Genomic DNA, 15,494 nt, shown 5'->3' on the forward strand with positions numbered 1-15,494 from the left:
AGCCATTGAGAATTCTCAGTGGTTATGAAGGCAGTTGGAACACCTTTGTTTAGTCCGCCTTGGCCTACGCGATCTCCCAGTTGCTAAACATTTTAACTCCCCTTCCCATTCCCACACTGACTTTTCTGTCCTAGGCTTCCTCCACTGCCAGGCCGTATGCAAATTTCAAGGAACAGCAGCTCATATTTTGCTTGGGCAGCTTACAACCCAGCAGTATGAATATTGAAATCTCTAACTTCAAGTAACCCTTGCATCCCTCTCTCTCTCTCTGTCCCTCCTCCACCATTGTCATCCTGCAAGTTTCACTGTTTGTATCCGACTCGTTATCACCTTCTCCACAGCCAACAATGGACCTTTGTGGGCTCCACCTTTCCTTGATCATCGTTGCTGGCTTTGATTTGTTCTTTTCGTACCTTTTGTTCATTTGTTCTTTGTAACTATTCATACATTGACTTTCCCGCTCTCAGTCTGAAGAAGGGTCTCAACCATAAAACGGCACCTATTCATTTTCTCCACAGCTGCTGCCTGACCCGTTGAGTTACTCCAACATTTTTTTTGTCTATCTTTGGTATAAACCAGCATCTGCAGTTCTTCTCCAAATAAGGTCTGGTTTGACAGAAAACATTTTTCTGATTAAGGATTCAATGAAAACCTGTGAAAAAAGACTCAGACCCCACCCACAAATTAAACTATTAAGATAATAGTGAAATGTGAAAAATGGTTCCTGCAGAGAACAGCAACACACTTGTTCCAAACATTGCACAGTTTCACATTTGAATCCCTTCCCACTCGCTAAATGAGTACAAACGGTTCCACCATGGAAATTCAATTGTCACCCGATTATAATCAACTTGATGCCAGATTAAATGACAACAGGGAGGATGTGGAGGAAGGAACTGCTGGTTTGAACCGAAGATAGACACAAAATGCTGGAGTAATTCAGTGGGGTCGGGTAGCATTTCTGGAGAAAAGGAATAGATGATGTTTTGGTGTTTAAGAAGGAACTGCAGATGCTGGAAAATCGAAGGTACACAAGAAAGCTGGAGAAACTCAGCGGGTGCAGCAGCATCTATGGAGCGAAGGAAATAAGAAGGAATTGCAGATGCTGGAAAATCGAAGATACACAAAAAAGCTGGAGAAACTCAGCGGGTGCAGATGATGTTTTGGGTCTGGACCCTACTTCAGACTAAGGGCCGGGGGAGTCAGGGATTGATGTGCGGGGGTTGGAGAGGGACCAGAGGAGGTTTATGAGAATGATCCCAACACTGATAGGGTTAACATATGATGAGCGTTCGACAGCACTAGGCCTGTGCTCGCTGGAGTTCAGAAAGATGAGGGGGCTCTTCATGGAAACTAACCGAATAGTGAAAGGACTGAAGAGGGTAAATGTGGAGAGCATGTTTCCACTAGTGAGAGAGTCTAGGACCAGTGGCCAGAGCCTCAGGAAAAAAAAAAACGTACCTTTCTGATTCTTGATTAGTGAGGGTGTCAAGGGTTATAGGGAGTAGGCAGGAGAATGGGGTTGAGAGGGAAAGACAGATTACCCATGATTGAATGGCAGAGTGGACTTGATGGGCCGAATGGCCTAATTCTACTCCTAGAATTTATGAACTTATGAACAATGACCATTTCTGGGTCATTTTTCTTCACTGAAAAATCTTCGGTTGTGAACATTCCTGTCAACAATTAGAGAGTTCTTACATGATTTTGTGAGTAATTTATATATAATTTATTTTTTAGTACGTAGAAACGAGGAACTGCAGATGCTGGTCTACAAAAAAAGGCACAAAAAGCTGGAGTAACTCAGCGGGTCTGGCAACATCCCTGGAGAACACGTTCCTTGTTATTCCAACATTTTGTGTATTTTTTTTTTTTTTAATACGTATGTCTGAGTCTATGTGCCTGTAATGCAACTGAAAGTAAGATTTCCATTGTACAGTACCTCACTGTTCTTGAGGTCCAATACTCAACTCCCAATTAAGGCGGCACGGTGGTGCAGCGGTAGAGTTGCTGCCTTACAGCGCCAGAGACCTGAGTTCGATCCTGATCACTAGCGCTGTCTGTACGGAGTTTGTACGTTCTTCCAGTGACGGCGTGGGTTTTCTCCGGGTGATTTCCTCCACACATTAGAAAGACGTGCAGGTTTTTAGGTTAATTGACTTCTGTGAATTGCCCCCAGCGTGTCGGATGCAAAACTGGTCAAATATGGAACTGGTCGGCGCAGATACAGTGGGCAGGAGAGCCTGGTTCCACGTGGTATCACTAATCTAAACTTCAATCCATGCCAACACGCTGTCGAACCTCAACACTCTACGGACTTCAGTCTTCCCAACTCCAGCACACTCAGTCCCTACACAACATTCGTTGTTTATTCATTTCATGAGAATCTACAAAGACAAGATGTTGCTCAAGGTCTCTCTGCAAATGTTGCAAAGGCATTGTTGGCAGCCTACGATGAACATGAACTTTCAGGCACCCAGCCGGGACTGTTTGTGCTGTTTCAGTAGACAGCAAGGAATTGGCTGCCGTTCAATTCAGGTATATACACAAAATATTCCGATTGGGCGGGTAAATCACAAATGTGGTGCCCGTGATGAAACAGTTATATATGTTTGTGGTAAAAGGGCAAAGATTACAAGGGTATTGATGATCATGGTACAGTACAGCACCAGGCCAGGCCCTTCGGCCCACTATGTCTGTGCCAAACACAATGCCAAGATGAACTAATAGAGTCATAGAGTGGAAGCAGGCCCTTCGGCCCAACTAAATATTTTCCCCTTCACCTTGAACGTATGTCCTCTGGTCCTAGATTCCCCAACTCTGTGCAAGAGACTCTACCGGATCTAATCCTCTAATGATTTTGTACACTTCTATAAGATCATCCTTCATCCTCCTGAGCTCCAAGGAATAGAGTCCCAGCCAACTATAGCTCACACCCTCTAGTCCTGGCAACATCCTTGTAAATCTTCCCTGAATCTCATCTGCCTCCATCACCACCTCCAGCAGCACACTCCAGGCACCCACTACCCTCTGTGTAAAACAACTTGCCCCACACGTCTCCTTTAATGTTTGCCCCTCGAACCGTTTTTTGGGGGGTTTTTTAACAAAATTTAATCGATTATTTACAATAAGATGTACAGTACGAAATAAATCAAAACAAAACCCACCACCATAACACAAGTCAAAGAAATATGCAAAATAAACTATTATACAACGTTATTAAGGATGCATCCCCCCCCCTTCCCCTCCCCCACCCCCGTGGTGCCCAGCGGTCCCGGAAATCCCCCAGCGCTTTGTCCATTTCAAGTATCACCCAGGCGCGGATGTAACCACGGAAAAGGGGCAGGGCCCCTCTCACCATAAAGCTATGCCCTCCAGTCTTTGACATGTTCACCTGGGGAAAAAGATCCTGATTATCTACCCTAGCTGAGCCTCTCATAATTTTACACACTCCCCTCAACCTCTGACGTTCCAGAGAAAATAATCCAGGTTTCGCAGATCTCTCCTTCACAGATGTCGCGCCCTAATCAAGGCAACCTTCTGGTAAACCTCCTCAGCGCCCCTGAGCAACGTCTCCACGTCATCTCTGTAATGAGGTGAGCAGAACTGAGCAGGACAACACAATCATTACTGGTATCGGGGATACTGCCCCACACTTGCTTGATGGCTCGAATGCAATTCATCCTACATGGTGTGGTTTGACCAGAAACACTCAGCTCCAGGCTCTGATACACCAACCCACCAAATAGCAGCAATTGGGCAACAGCTGGGCTTGGCAACAAGGTGGCATTTGGCTAACGCGGACACCAACACCAAGGTCAATGGAAGTCATCCAACGCAAACGAGGATGACAGTAGCTGCCGCGGAGCGTTGTGGCTTCAGGCGGAGTTCATAGCTCAGCCGTGCTCAAATTGCATCATTAATGTACCTTTCCCAACATCCCAAGATCAGATGCAGTGCATTCACCAAAATATAACTCTATTCCCAATTCCAATGATTAGAATGCAATCCTATCTGCTGTTCACTTGCAGTAAACATGCCAACATGCCAGGAGATTGTTTTCTCACACAAGTACAATTACAGCAGGTCCAATTCCTTTTCCCAGTCAGTCAAAGGCACCACCGAGTCCACTCCATGTCAAGAACGGTGGGTTAATCTGGGCTGGTGATATCAGTAGAATGGCTGTATTGCAGAGACAGTTACTAGTTGAGGAGGGGTCTCACTGAAACTTATCGAATAGTGAAAGGCCTGGAGTGAGTGGATGTGGAGAGGATGTTTCCACTTGTGGGAGAGTCTCGGACTGGAGGCCGCAGCCTCAGAATAAAAGGACATACATTTAGAAAGGAGATGAGGAGGAATTTTTTCAGTCAGAATTCATTGCCACAGAAGGCTGTGGAGGCCAGGTTACTGGATATTTTTAGGGCGGGGATTGACAGATTCTTGATTAGCACAGGTCTCAAAGGTTATGGGGAGAAGGCAGGAGAATGAGGTTGAGTGGGAAAGATAGATCGGCCATGATTGAAAGGCGTAGTAGGCTTGATGGGGCCGAATGGCTTAATTGTGCTCCAAAAACCTATGAACTTATGAACTCATGAACTTAGTTCATCAGCAATGATTAGCTCTGCACACAACGATCAGAAAACCATTCACCATCTGCAATGTAATGAAGGGTCTTGACCTGAAACGTCACCCATTCCTTCTCTCCAGAGATGCTGCCTGGCCCGCTGAGTTATGCCCCTGTCCCACTTAGGAAACCTGAACCAAAACCTCTGGAGACTTTGTGCCCCACCCAAGGTTTCCGTGCGGTTCCAGGAAGTTGCAGGTGGTTGCCGGAGGTTGCGGGTAGTGGAAGCAGGTAGGGAGACTGGCAAAAACCTCCGGGAACTGCAAGGAAACCTTGGGTGGGGCACAAAGTCTCCAGAGGTTTCCGTTCAGGTTTCCTAAGTGGGACAGGGGCATAACTCCATCATTTTGTGTCGATCTTGGTAACGTCAGGCAGGCAACAGACAGGAACCATGCGAAGAGTGAAACCTTGAAACTATTCATCAATATCACACAATGACCAGCCTTGGATAATGCCTTGCGCTGACATCTGGTCAATATCAATGAAGAGTGTTTGTCATCCATAGGTATTTTTGAAAATAAAAAAAAACATTGATTTACCTGTGCATTTCTTGATCTTGCTGTTCCGCTTCCCGTGCCAGCTCAGTTTGCAATTGAAGTTCTCCTCCCAGAACTCAGCAAACCAGACATTTCTCCTGTTGTTCTCCAACGTGCGGCTTCTGAAGTACCTGTCGAAGCCTGGAGGGGCAAGAAAATAAATAACTCAGCCGTGTTTCCTGAGGAGGATGTCCATTGACCAGCGTCTATGTCAGGTCTCAGATCAATCCCGTTCACGAGAGTCAGGAGTTTCACTGTCATATGTTGCAGAGAGAACAATGGCATTCATACTTGCAGCAGCACAACAGAATATGTAAACATCGTACACTGCAAACAATATAATAAACAAGAGAGAAAAAAATGTTCAGTGTGTGTGTATCTACACATACCCACATATAGATATATAATATATGTACACACACATATATATATTTATATAGTTATATATATATATACACATATATAATAAATACACACACATATTATACATGTGTATATATATAACTATATAAAGATATATATGTGTGTGTGTGTGTGTGTGTACTGTATACACATATATATATTATATATGCACACACACACACACACACAGACACACACACACACACAGACACACACACACACACACACACACACACACACACACACACACACACACACACACACACACACACACACACACACACATATATATCATCTCTGGAGAAAAGGAATAGGTGACATTTCAGGTCAAGGCCCTTCTTCCGTGGAATGGAGGTTGGTTTGTGTTGGTCTGGGCTGCGTCCACAATTCTCTGCCATTTCCTGCGGTCTTGGATGGAGCAGTTCCCAAACCATGCTGCGCTGCATTGTGACGGCACCCAAGGTCACATTTGAGCCCGAATCCTGCGATTTGCGCGCTGGCTGCACCACCTGCGGTGCCACAATGCCGCTTCCATATCGTGCACCGTGACATGCACACGACGTCACCAACTATCGGGAACACACCCATGGTGAAGTGTGGATCACACCTTCACTAAAAGGAAAGTTGAGGGCTGTATTGTCACTTCTTTCCTTTCTGAGCTCTCAAACATTTTTTTTCCAAACAGAAACCCACTGAAATGTAAACATTTAGTTTAGTTTAGTTTAGTTTAGTTTATTGTCACAGGCACAATGAAAAATGCTTTTGTTGCGTGCTAACCAGTCAGCTGAGATTTCATTCAAGATTTCAAATGATTACAATCGAACCATCCACGTTGCACAGATACATGACAAAGGGAATAATGTTTAGTGCAAGATAAAGTCTGCTTAAGCCTGATTACAGATAGGTCGAGGGTCTCCAATGGGGTAGACATAGCAGCTCAGGACTGATCTCTAGATGGTGGTAGGATGGTTCAGTTGCATAATAACAGCTGGGAAGGATGTCCCTGAATCTGGAGGTGTGCATTTTCATACATGTACCTCTTGCCTGATGGAAGAGGGGAGACGAGGGAGTGGCCGGGGTCCTGACAGTTTTAGCCAAGTAGAACAATGCAGAAAAACCTACTACCACTGTGGACCCTGCGGAGGTACGTCTACTCGGACTACCCTCCTAAATGGCACGTGCTGGTGACGTATTTTTTCCGCCAGGGGCGCTGCCTTCAGGAGGGCTCACGGCTCCCAGTAGCGGGCATGAGTCGACGTGCTAGGCGGGATAGGCGGGAGTTGCCTGGCTTTTACCGTGACCTCCTTAAGGCCAGGGATTTGGTCACCTTCAGCCAGGGCCCTGCTCCTCAGGGGGAGGGGGGTGTCGTGGCTGTGATGGTGGGTGTTGAGGCTCAGTCGGAATTGTTCGTAGGGCCCACGGCCCGGGTCCCTCCCCGAGAGCTGACCCCATGCAACATGAGCCGCCTTTCCGAGATGCCCAGCGTGCCGTTCTGTGACGCGGAGAGGCGCGTACTGTACAGGCTGCTCTTGCACACTCTCCACTTCCTCGCCCTCGTCTTCCGTCCAGACACACCCTGGCGGTCCGTGTTACCACCTGACGAGGGGAGCGGTCCCCAGTGGAGGTCTCTCTACAAGGGAGTCCTCCCCCTTTACATCGGGGACCTGGGGTGGAGAGTGTTGCACAAAGCCGTGGCCTGTAATAGGTATTTGAGCCGGTTCACGGACTCCTCCCCTGCTTGTCATTTCTGCGGTGAGGAAGAGACCGTGTTCCATGTGTACATAGAGTGTGAGAGGTTGCAGCCACTGTTCGAGTATCTGAAAGGGCTGCTCCTCAAGTTTTGGCTACATTTTAGTCCAACGCTATTAATTTATGGGCACCCGGTACAGAGGGGGGATGGATGGGAGGGAGGAGGGGGTCTCCCTGTCGGTCTGCTCCTGGGCCTGGCCAAGATGGCCGTTCGCGGGTCCAGGCAGCGGGCAGTCGATGACCGCACAGCGGTCGCCTGCCTGCCCCTTTTCCGGGGTAACGTCCGAGCTCGCGTGTCCCTGGAGAGGGAACACGCGGTGTCCATGGGGACTTTGGAGGCCTTCCGTGAATGCTGGTTGCCGTTGGATGTCGAGTGTTTTGTTGATAAAGTTGACGTTATATTAATTTGACGATCGTTTGTTTGTAAACTGTCAACATAGGCAGGCTTTGATTGTGTTAATACTCTATGTTTATTTTATTTTTTGAATAAAAGTAGTTTCATTAAAAAAAATAAAAATAAAAATAAAAAAAATAAAAAAAACTGTGGCTTTGACAGCAAGTAGTGCACAGAAATCAACGTAATCCCCAGCCAATTTCACTCAATGCTGATTATCCTGAATAATTTCTGGAAACTTTTAATGGGAACCCGAGTGGTATATTTTTTCACAAAGGGTGGTGGGTATATGGAACGAGCTGCCAGAGGAGGAAGTTGAGGCAAGGATTATCATAAAATTTAAGACATTTGGATAGGTAAATGGGTAGGATGGGTTGAGAGGGGTGTGGGCCAAGCGCGGGCAAGTGCGACTAGATTAGATTAGATTAGATTAGATTTGTTTATTGTCATTCAGACCTTTCAGTCTGAACGAAATTTTGTTTCCCTGCAGTCATACATATAATAAAAAATGACAAAAACACACAATCAACACAAATTTAACATCCACCACAGTGAGTTCACCAAACATCTCCTCACTGTGGTAGAAGGCAAAATCTTAAAGTCTCTGTCTCTTCCCTCTTTGTTCTCCCTCTGCGCCGAGGCGATCCAGGCTCCAGATGTTGTGACCCCACCGGGTGATGGTAAATCCCGCGGCTCAACCGTGCTCCGCGAACGGGCCGGTTCAAACTCCGCGGGTGGTCGCTGCTAGAGTCATGTTGGCCAGCATGGGCAAGTTGGGCCGAAGGGCCTGTTTCTATGCTCTATGACTGTGAAAGGCCTGGATCGAGTGAACGTGGAGAGGATGTTTCCACTTGTGGATGAGTTTACCACCAGAGGACATAGCCTCAGAATTAAAGGAAGTTCCTTTAGGAAGGAGATGAGGAGAAATGTCTTTAGTCGGTGGTGGGTCTATGGAATTCATTGCCACAGTGGGCTGTGGAGGCCAATGTCACTGGATATTTTTAAGGCAGATAGCTAGATTCTTGATTAGTACGGGAGTCAGTGGTTATTATGGGGAGAAGGCAGGAGAATGGGGTTAGGAAGGAGAGATAGATCAACCACGAATGAATGGTGGAGTAGACCATTCACCTATGAATTTCACTGAACCTTAACTGGTACATGTGACAATAAACTGACCTTGAAACCTTGAACTTACAAACTCTATGACCTTTTCAACCCTGGGAAGAATAGTTTGGCCATCTCACGTTGTGCGTGATCACGTGTGAATGAATTCCAGCCAGGAGTCACCAGGAGCTGGTTGAACCAGGGAGCGGCATCACCAGGAATCCTACCTTCAATCGAGGCTCTCTTGGGCAGGATGGTCACGGCCCCTTCAGCGACCTCTTCATGAAGGTGAACCGGGGCGACCTTTGAACCCCAGCTGTCTGAGCCGACCCAGAGGAAGTGCTTCGTCTGATTAGATCTTCTGGTGGCTTCCAGTAGACGGCTGTGTAGGAAGGAGGGGGGGTGGGGGGAGGGGGGGAGAGCAGAGAGTCGATTGGGGAGGGCGGCAGTGGTTAATTGTTGCACAGTGAAACAACGCCAGTCTTTCCAACTCATTCCCTCCTCCTCTCCACCCCTCCACCGAAAGGCAAATAGTGCAAACTATTCAAACAATCACTTTGACAGGCCAAAAGCAGCAGGGAAAAAACCCCCCACCTGTTTGAAGGCTGCTCATATCTCAGCAAGCACTCATCTCTTTGTTGTTGCTCTAATCTTCTCTAATGTTGCAGTTATACAAGACTTCGGGGGAGGCCGCATTTTATAGTACCGTGTTACAGGAAACGAGTTGTCAAGTTGGAAGAGGGTGCAGAGAAGATTAGCGAGGACGTTGCCAGGACTCGAGGGTCTGAGCTATCGGCAGAGCTTGAGCGGCCTGAGACTCTACTCCTTGGAGCGCAGGGGGATGAAGGGCGATTTTATAGAGATGTACAAAATCATGAGGGGGAATAGATGGGGTAGATTCACAGAGGCTCTTGCCCAGAGAAGGTGAATCGAGAACCAGCGGACATGGGTTGAAGGTGAAGGGGAAAAGATTTAATATGAATCTGAGGGGTAACTTTCTCCACACAAAGGGTGGTGGGTGTATGGAACGAGCTGCCAGAGGAGGTAGTGGAGGCAAGGACTTTTGCAACGTTTAAGAAACAGTTGGACAGGTACATGGATAGGACAGGTTTAGAGGGATATGGGCCGAAGGCAGGTAGGTGGGACTAGCGTAGATGGGACATGTTGGTCGGTGTGGACAAGTTGGGCTGAAGGGCCTGTTTCAATGCTGTATGACTCTATGACTCTATTGGATCCACAGCAAATCATTCCATCCGCACGGGCCTCCTGTCACTCTCTACCTCGTCGTCTGTTAGTTTCTGACCTATTACATCTGTAAGCGTGTGAAATCCCGCTTTATTTCCCAGAGGATTGAGGTAACGTCAGATATGTAATTGCATTACAATCCCCTGCGCTCCTCAGGAAAATACGTGGCGATTTCAAATCAATTTCCTTTATACTGCTTTGCTCAATTCCAATATTTCCAAAACTCTGACTGAAATCTTCAGTCTCATCGAAACGGATAATAAGACGGCTGAAGATTCTCATCAGTTTAGTTTAGTTTGGAGATAAAGCGGGGAAACAGGCCCTGCGGCGCGCCGAGTCCACGCTAATGCTTAATAATGTCCTTGCTGGTATGGCATCTGACGTGATTCATTCTAGTAATAAAGGCATTCTTTAGTTTTTACTTTAGTTTATAGATAGAGAGCGGAAACAGGCGCCAACCAGCGATCCCCGTATACTTGCGCCGTGCCACCCACCAAGGATGATTTACAAATTTTAACAAAGTCAAATTAACCAACAAACCTGTACGTCCTTGGAATGTGGGAGGAAACCGGAGCACCCGGAGGAAACCCACGGGGAGAACATGCAAACTCCCTACAGACAGCACCACAAGTCGGGATCAAACCCAGGTCTCTGGGAATGTAAGGCAGCAATGCGCCACTGTACCGCAGTTCGTAAGTCATAGGAGCAGAATTACGCCATTCAAGCATAGCTGATCTATCTTTGGCTGTCAACCTCATTCACCTGCCTTCTCCGTGTAACTCTTGACACCCTTACCAATCAAGAATCTGTCAATCTCCCCGTTAAAAATACCCATTGACTTGACCTCCACAGCCGTCTGCCTAATGAAATTCCTCCGCATCGCCACTGTAGGTTTTGCATACGTTTGGACTTCACTTTCTCAGGAGTCTAACTATACACGATCAAGCAAGGACACAAAATGCTGGAGTAGCTCAGTGTTGTAAGGCAGCATCTCTGGAGAAAGACACAAAATGCTGGAGTAACTCAGTGCGTCTGGCAGCATCGCCTGGAGAAACATGATAGGTGACGTTTCGGGTCGAGACCCTTCTTCAGAGCTCAGAGATGCTGCCTGAGTTACTCCACCACTGTGTGGCCTTTCGTGGAAGTGTCAGCATTTTGTGACTATCTTCAGTGTAAACCAGCACGTGCAGTTCCTTCCTAAGCAACTCCGGAGAACATGGATGGGAGGCGTTTTGGGACAGGGGCTCATCTCCAGACAATCAAACACTATCAACATGGCTCCAAGTTATATAAAGAATGCGCACCTGATATCATCTTCATTTGCGAATATAATGATCCCACGAGCGTTAGGCGTTTCCAGCAAGCGTTTTATAATCTTGTCAAATTCTCCCTGTCTCGGCTCGCGAGGGATTTTCAGCGACTGGGCAATACAAACAGTACCTAGGGGGAAGGAAGAACAAAAAACGCCTCGTATTAATCAAGCCATCCAAAGTCGCTGCAGTTGTTAATCATGTATATTAATATGTTGATGTAATTCATGGTTGCCAATCTATCCTGACCTTTATTGATTGGACCAATACATACTAAATGGGTGATCGTTTCACGAAACACCTTCGCTCAGTCTGCCTGGACCTACCTGATCTCCCAGTTGCCAAACACTTTAATTCTCCTTCCCATTCCCACACTGACCTTTCTGTCCGGGGTCTCCTTCATTGTCAGAGTGAGGCCAAACGCAAATTGGAGGAACAACAACATATTTCGCTTGGGCAACTTACAACCCAGTGGTGTGAATATTTATTTCTCTAACTTCAGGTAACCTCTGCATTCCTTCTCTCTCTATCCTTCCCTACCCAAGTCACACCAGCTTTTCGTTCTCACCTAGCAAACGGCTAACAATGACCTGTTTCCTTTGTCATTGTTACTCTTCTGCATACAGTGCATTCAGAAAGTATTCAGACCCCTTCACTTTTTCCACATTTTGTTACGTTACAGCCTTATTCTAAAATGGATTAAATTCATTTTTTTTATCAGCAATCTACACACAATAGCCCACAATAAAAAAGTGAAAACAAGAGTTTAGAAATTTTTGCAAAATAATTAAAAATAAATAACTGAAATATCACATTTACATCAGTATTCAGACCCTTTACTCAGTGCTTATTGAGGCACCTTTGGCAGTGATTACAACCTCAAGTCTTCTTGGGTATCACGCTACAAGCTTGGCACACCTGTATTTGGGTAATTTATCCCATTCTTCTCTGCAGATCCTCTCAAGCTCTCTCAGGTTGGATGGGGAGTGTTGATGCACAGCTATTTTCAGGTCCCTCCAGAGATGTTCGATCGGGTTCAAGTCCGGGCTCTGGCCGGGCCACTTACGGACATTCACAGAGTTGTCACAAAGCCACTCCTGCGTTGTCTTGGACGTGAGCTTTAGGTCGTTGTCCTGTTGGAAGGTGAACGTCTGCCCCAGTCCGAGGTCCTGAACGCTCTGGAGCAGGTTTTCATCAAGGATCTCTCTATACTTTGCTCCGTTCATCTTTACCTCGATCCTGACTGGTCTCCCAGTTCCTACCGCTGAAAAACATCCCTACAGCATGATGCTGCCACCACCATGCTTCACCATAGATATGGTATTGGCCAAGTGATGAGCGGTGCCTGTTTTCCTCCAGACGTGACACTTGGCATTCAGGCCAAAGAGTTCAATCTTGGTTTCATCAGGCCAGGGAATCTTGTTTAGGTGCCTTTTGGCAAACTCCAAGAGGGCTGTCATGTGCCTTTAACTGAGGAGTGGCTTCAGAAAGGCCTGATTGGTGGAGTGCTGCAGATATAGTTGTCCTTCTGGAAGTTTCTCCCATCTCCACAGAGGAACTCTGGAGCTCTGTCAGAGTGACCATCAGGTTCTTGGTCACCTCCCTGAATATGTTAGTAAGTCTCTATCCTAAGGCCCTTCTCCCCCGATTGCTCAGTTTGGCCAGGCTCTATGAAGAGTCCTGGTGGTTTCAAAGTTCTATTTATGAATGACGGAGGCCACTGTGCTCTTCGGGACCTGCAATGCTCCAAAAAATGTTTTATACCCTTCCCCAGATCTGTGTCTCAACACAATCCTGTCTCGGAGGTCTACAGACAATTCCTTCGTCTTCATGGCTTGTTTTTTGCTCTGACATGCACCGTCAACTGTGGGACCTTATATAGACAGGTGTGTGCCTTTCTAAATCATGTCCAATCATGTGCCTATCACTGTGGGGGGATGTTTTTGTGTTGAACTTCTTTTTGAATGCTATGTTGTATTTTTATTAGTGTGCTGCAAGGACATCAGAATTTCCCCTGAATAAGGGGATTAATAAAGTTTAATCTAATCTAATCTAATCAATTTAATTTACCACTTGTAGACTCCTATCAAGTTGTAGAAACATCTCAAGGATAATCAATGGAAACACGATGCACCAAAGCTCAATTTTGAGAGTCACAGCAAAGGGTCTGAATACTTACGTAAATGTGATATTTCAGTTATTTATTTTTAATTATTTTGCAATAATTACTAAACACCTGTTTTCGCTTTTATATTATGAGGTATTGTGCGTAGATTGATGATAACAAAAAATGACTGTAACCAATTTTAGAATAAGGCTGTAATGTAACAAAATGTGGAAAAAGTGAAGGGGTCTGAATACTTTCTCAATGCACTGTATCTTTCATTCATTTGTTCTGTATCTCTCTACATCACCGTCTATATCTCTTGTTTCCCTTTCCCATGACTCAATCTGAAGAAGAATTAAGAAAGATTCCAAGGGGAGTAAGAGGCAACCGTGGCTGACAAGGGAAGTTAGGTCGCGGTTCACAGACTCGCCAGCCGCCTGCCACTTTTGCGGGCTGGAAGAGTCTGTGTACCACGTGTACATGGAGTGCGTGAGGCTGCAGCCACTGTTTGAATATCTAAAGGGGCTGCTCCTTGCCTTCTGGCTGCATTTTTCACCCACCATCCTCATCTTTGGACACCCTGTGCGTAGGGGAGAGGGTAGGGCTGAAGATGTGCTGGTTGGGTTGCTCCTGGGCCTGGCCAAGCTGGCCATCCGCGAGTCACGGCGCCAGACGGTGGAGGGCTCTACCCGAGCCGGCTGCCTGCCCCTTTTCCGGGGATACGTCCGTGCCCGGGTGCGGATGGAAAGGGAATACGCCCTGTCTACGGGCACCCTGAGGGAGTTCCGCGACCGCTGGGCACCGAGGGAGGTTGAATGTATCCTTGACAAGGATTGTAATATAGTTGTTTAGCAGTTGATTAGCATAATTGTTGATCTTGCATTATGGTGGTGTTTTGTTTTATTGTATTGTAAATACAATTTTAATATTTGAATAAATATTTTTGATAAAAAAAAAAAAAAAAAAAAAAAAAAGGGAAGTTAGGGACGGAATAAAACTAAAAGAAATGGTGTATAACATAGCAAAGAGTAGCGGGAAGCCAGAGGATTGGGAAACTTTGAAAGGACAACATAAGGGGACAAAAAGGGCAATACGGGGTGAAAAGATGAAATACGAGAGTAAGCTGGCCAAGAATATAAAGAAGGATATTAAAAGCTTCTTTAGATATGTTAAGAGAAAAAGATTAGTAAAGACAAATGTGGGTCCCTTGAAGGGAGGAACAGGTGAAATTATTATGGGGAACAAGAAAATGGCAACAGAGTTGAAGGAGTCACAAAAGAGGACACAAACAATCTCCCAGATGTGCTAGAGGACAGAAGATCTAGGGAGACAGAGGAAATGAAAGACATTTGCATTAAGCGAGAAATAGTATTGGGTAGACTGATGGGACTGAAGGCTGATAAATCCCCAGGGCCTGATGGTCTGCATCCCAGGCTACTCAAGGAGGTGGCTCTAGAAATCATTAACGCATTGGTGATCATTTTCTAATGTTCTTTAGATTCAGGATCAGTTCCTGTGAATTGGAGGGTAGCTAATGTTATACCACTTTTCAAGAAAGGAGCAAGAGAGAAAACAGGGAATTATAGACCAGTTAGCCTGACATCGGTGGTGGGGAGGATGCTGGAGTCAATTATTAAAGAAGTTATAGCGGCACATTTGGATAGCACTAAAAGGATTTGTCCAAGTCAGCATGGATATATGAAGGGGAAATCCTGCTTGACTAATTTTCTGGGATTTTTTGAGGATGTGACAAGTAAAATGGATGAAGGAGAGCCAGTGGATGTAGTGTATCTGGACTTTCAGAAAGCCTTTGATAAGGTCCCACGCAGGAGATTAGTAGTCAAAATTAGAGCACATGGTATTGGGGATAGGGTGTTGACATGGATAGAGAATTGGTTGGCAGACAGGAAACAAAGAGTGGGAATAAACGGGTCCCTGTCAGAATGGCAGTCAGTGGTGAGTGAAGTGCTGCAAGGCTCGGTGCTGGGGCCGCAACTATTCACAATATATATTAATAATTTAG

At 46.0% G+C, this 15,494-nt stretch overlaps 1 protein-coding gene across 1 annotated transcript in view; it reads right to left on the minus strand.

Annotated features, from left to right (window-relative positions):
- grm8 (glutamate metabotropic receptor 8) overlaps window positions 1-15,494 on the minus strand; it is a 272,924-nt gene that overhangs the window by 92,642 nt on the left and 164,788 nt on the right. The window contains exons 4-6 of the mRNA XM_033037645.1: window positions 11,359-11,494; window positions 9,037-9,191; window positions 5,164-5,301 (exon numbers count right to left, since the gene is read on the minus strand). Of these exons, the coding sequence (XP_032893536.1) occupies window positions 5,164-5,301; window positions 9,037-9,191; window positions 11,359-11,494 (429 nt within the window). The remainder of the gene's footprint in view (window positions 1-5,163; window positions 5,302-9,036; window positions 9,192-11,358; window positions 11,495-15,494) is intronic.

Source organism: Amblyraja radiata, chromosome 19 (assembly GCF_010909765.2).
Source record: "Amblyraja radiata isolate CabotCenter1 chromosome 19, sAmbRad1.1.pri, whole genome shotgun sequence".
Taxonomy (NCBI): domain Eukaryota; kingdom Metazoa; phylum Chordata; class Chondrichthyes; order Rajiformes; family Rajidae; genus Amblyraja; species Amblyraja radiata.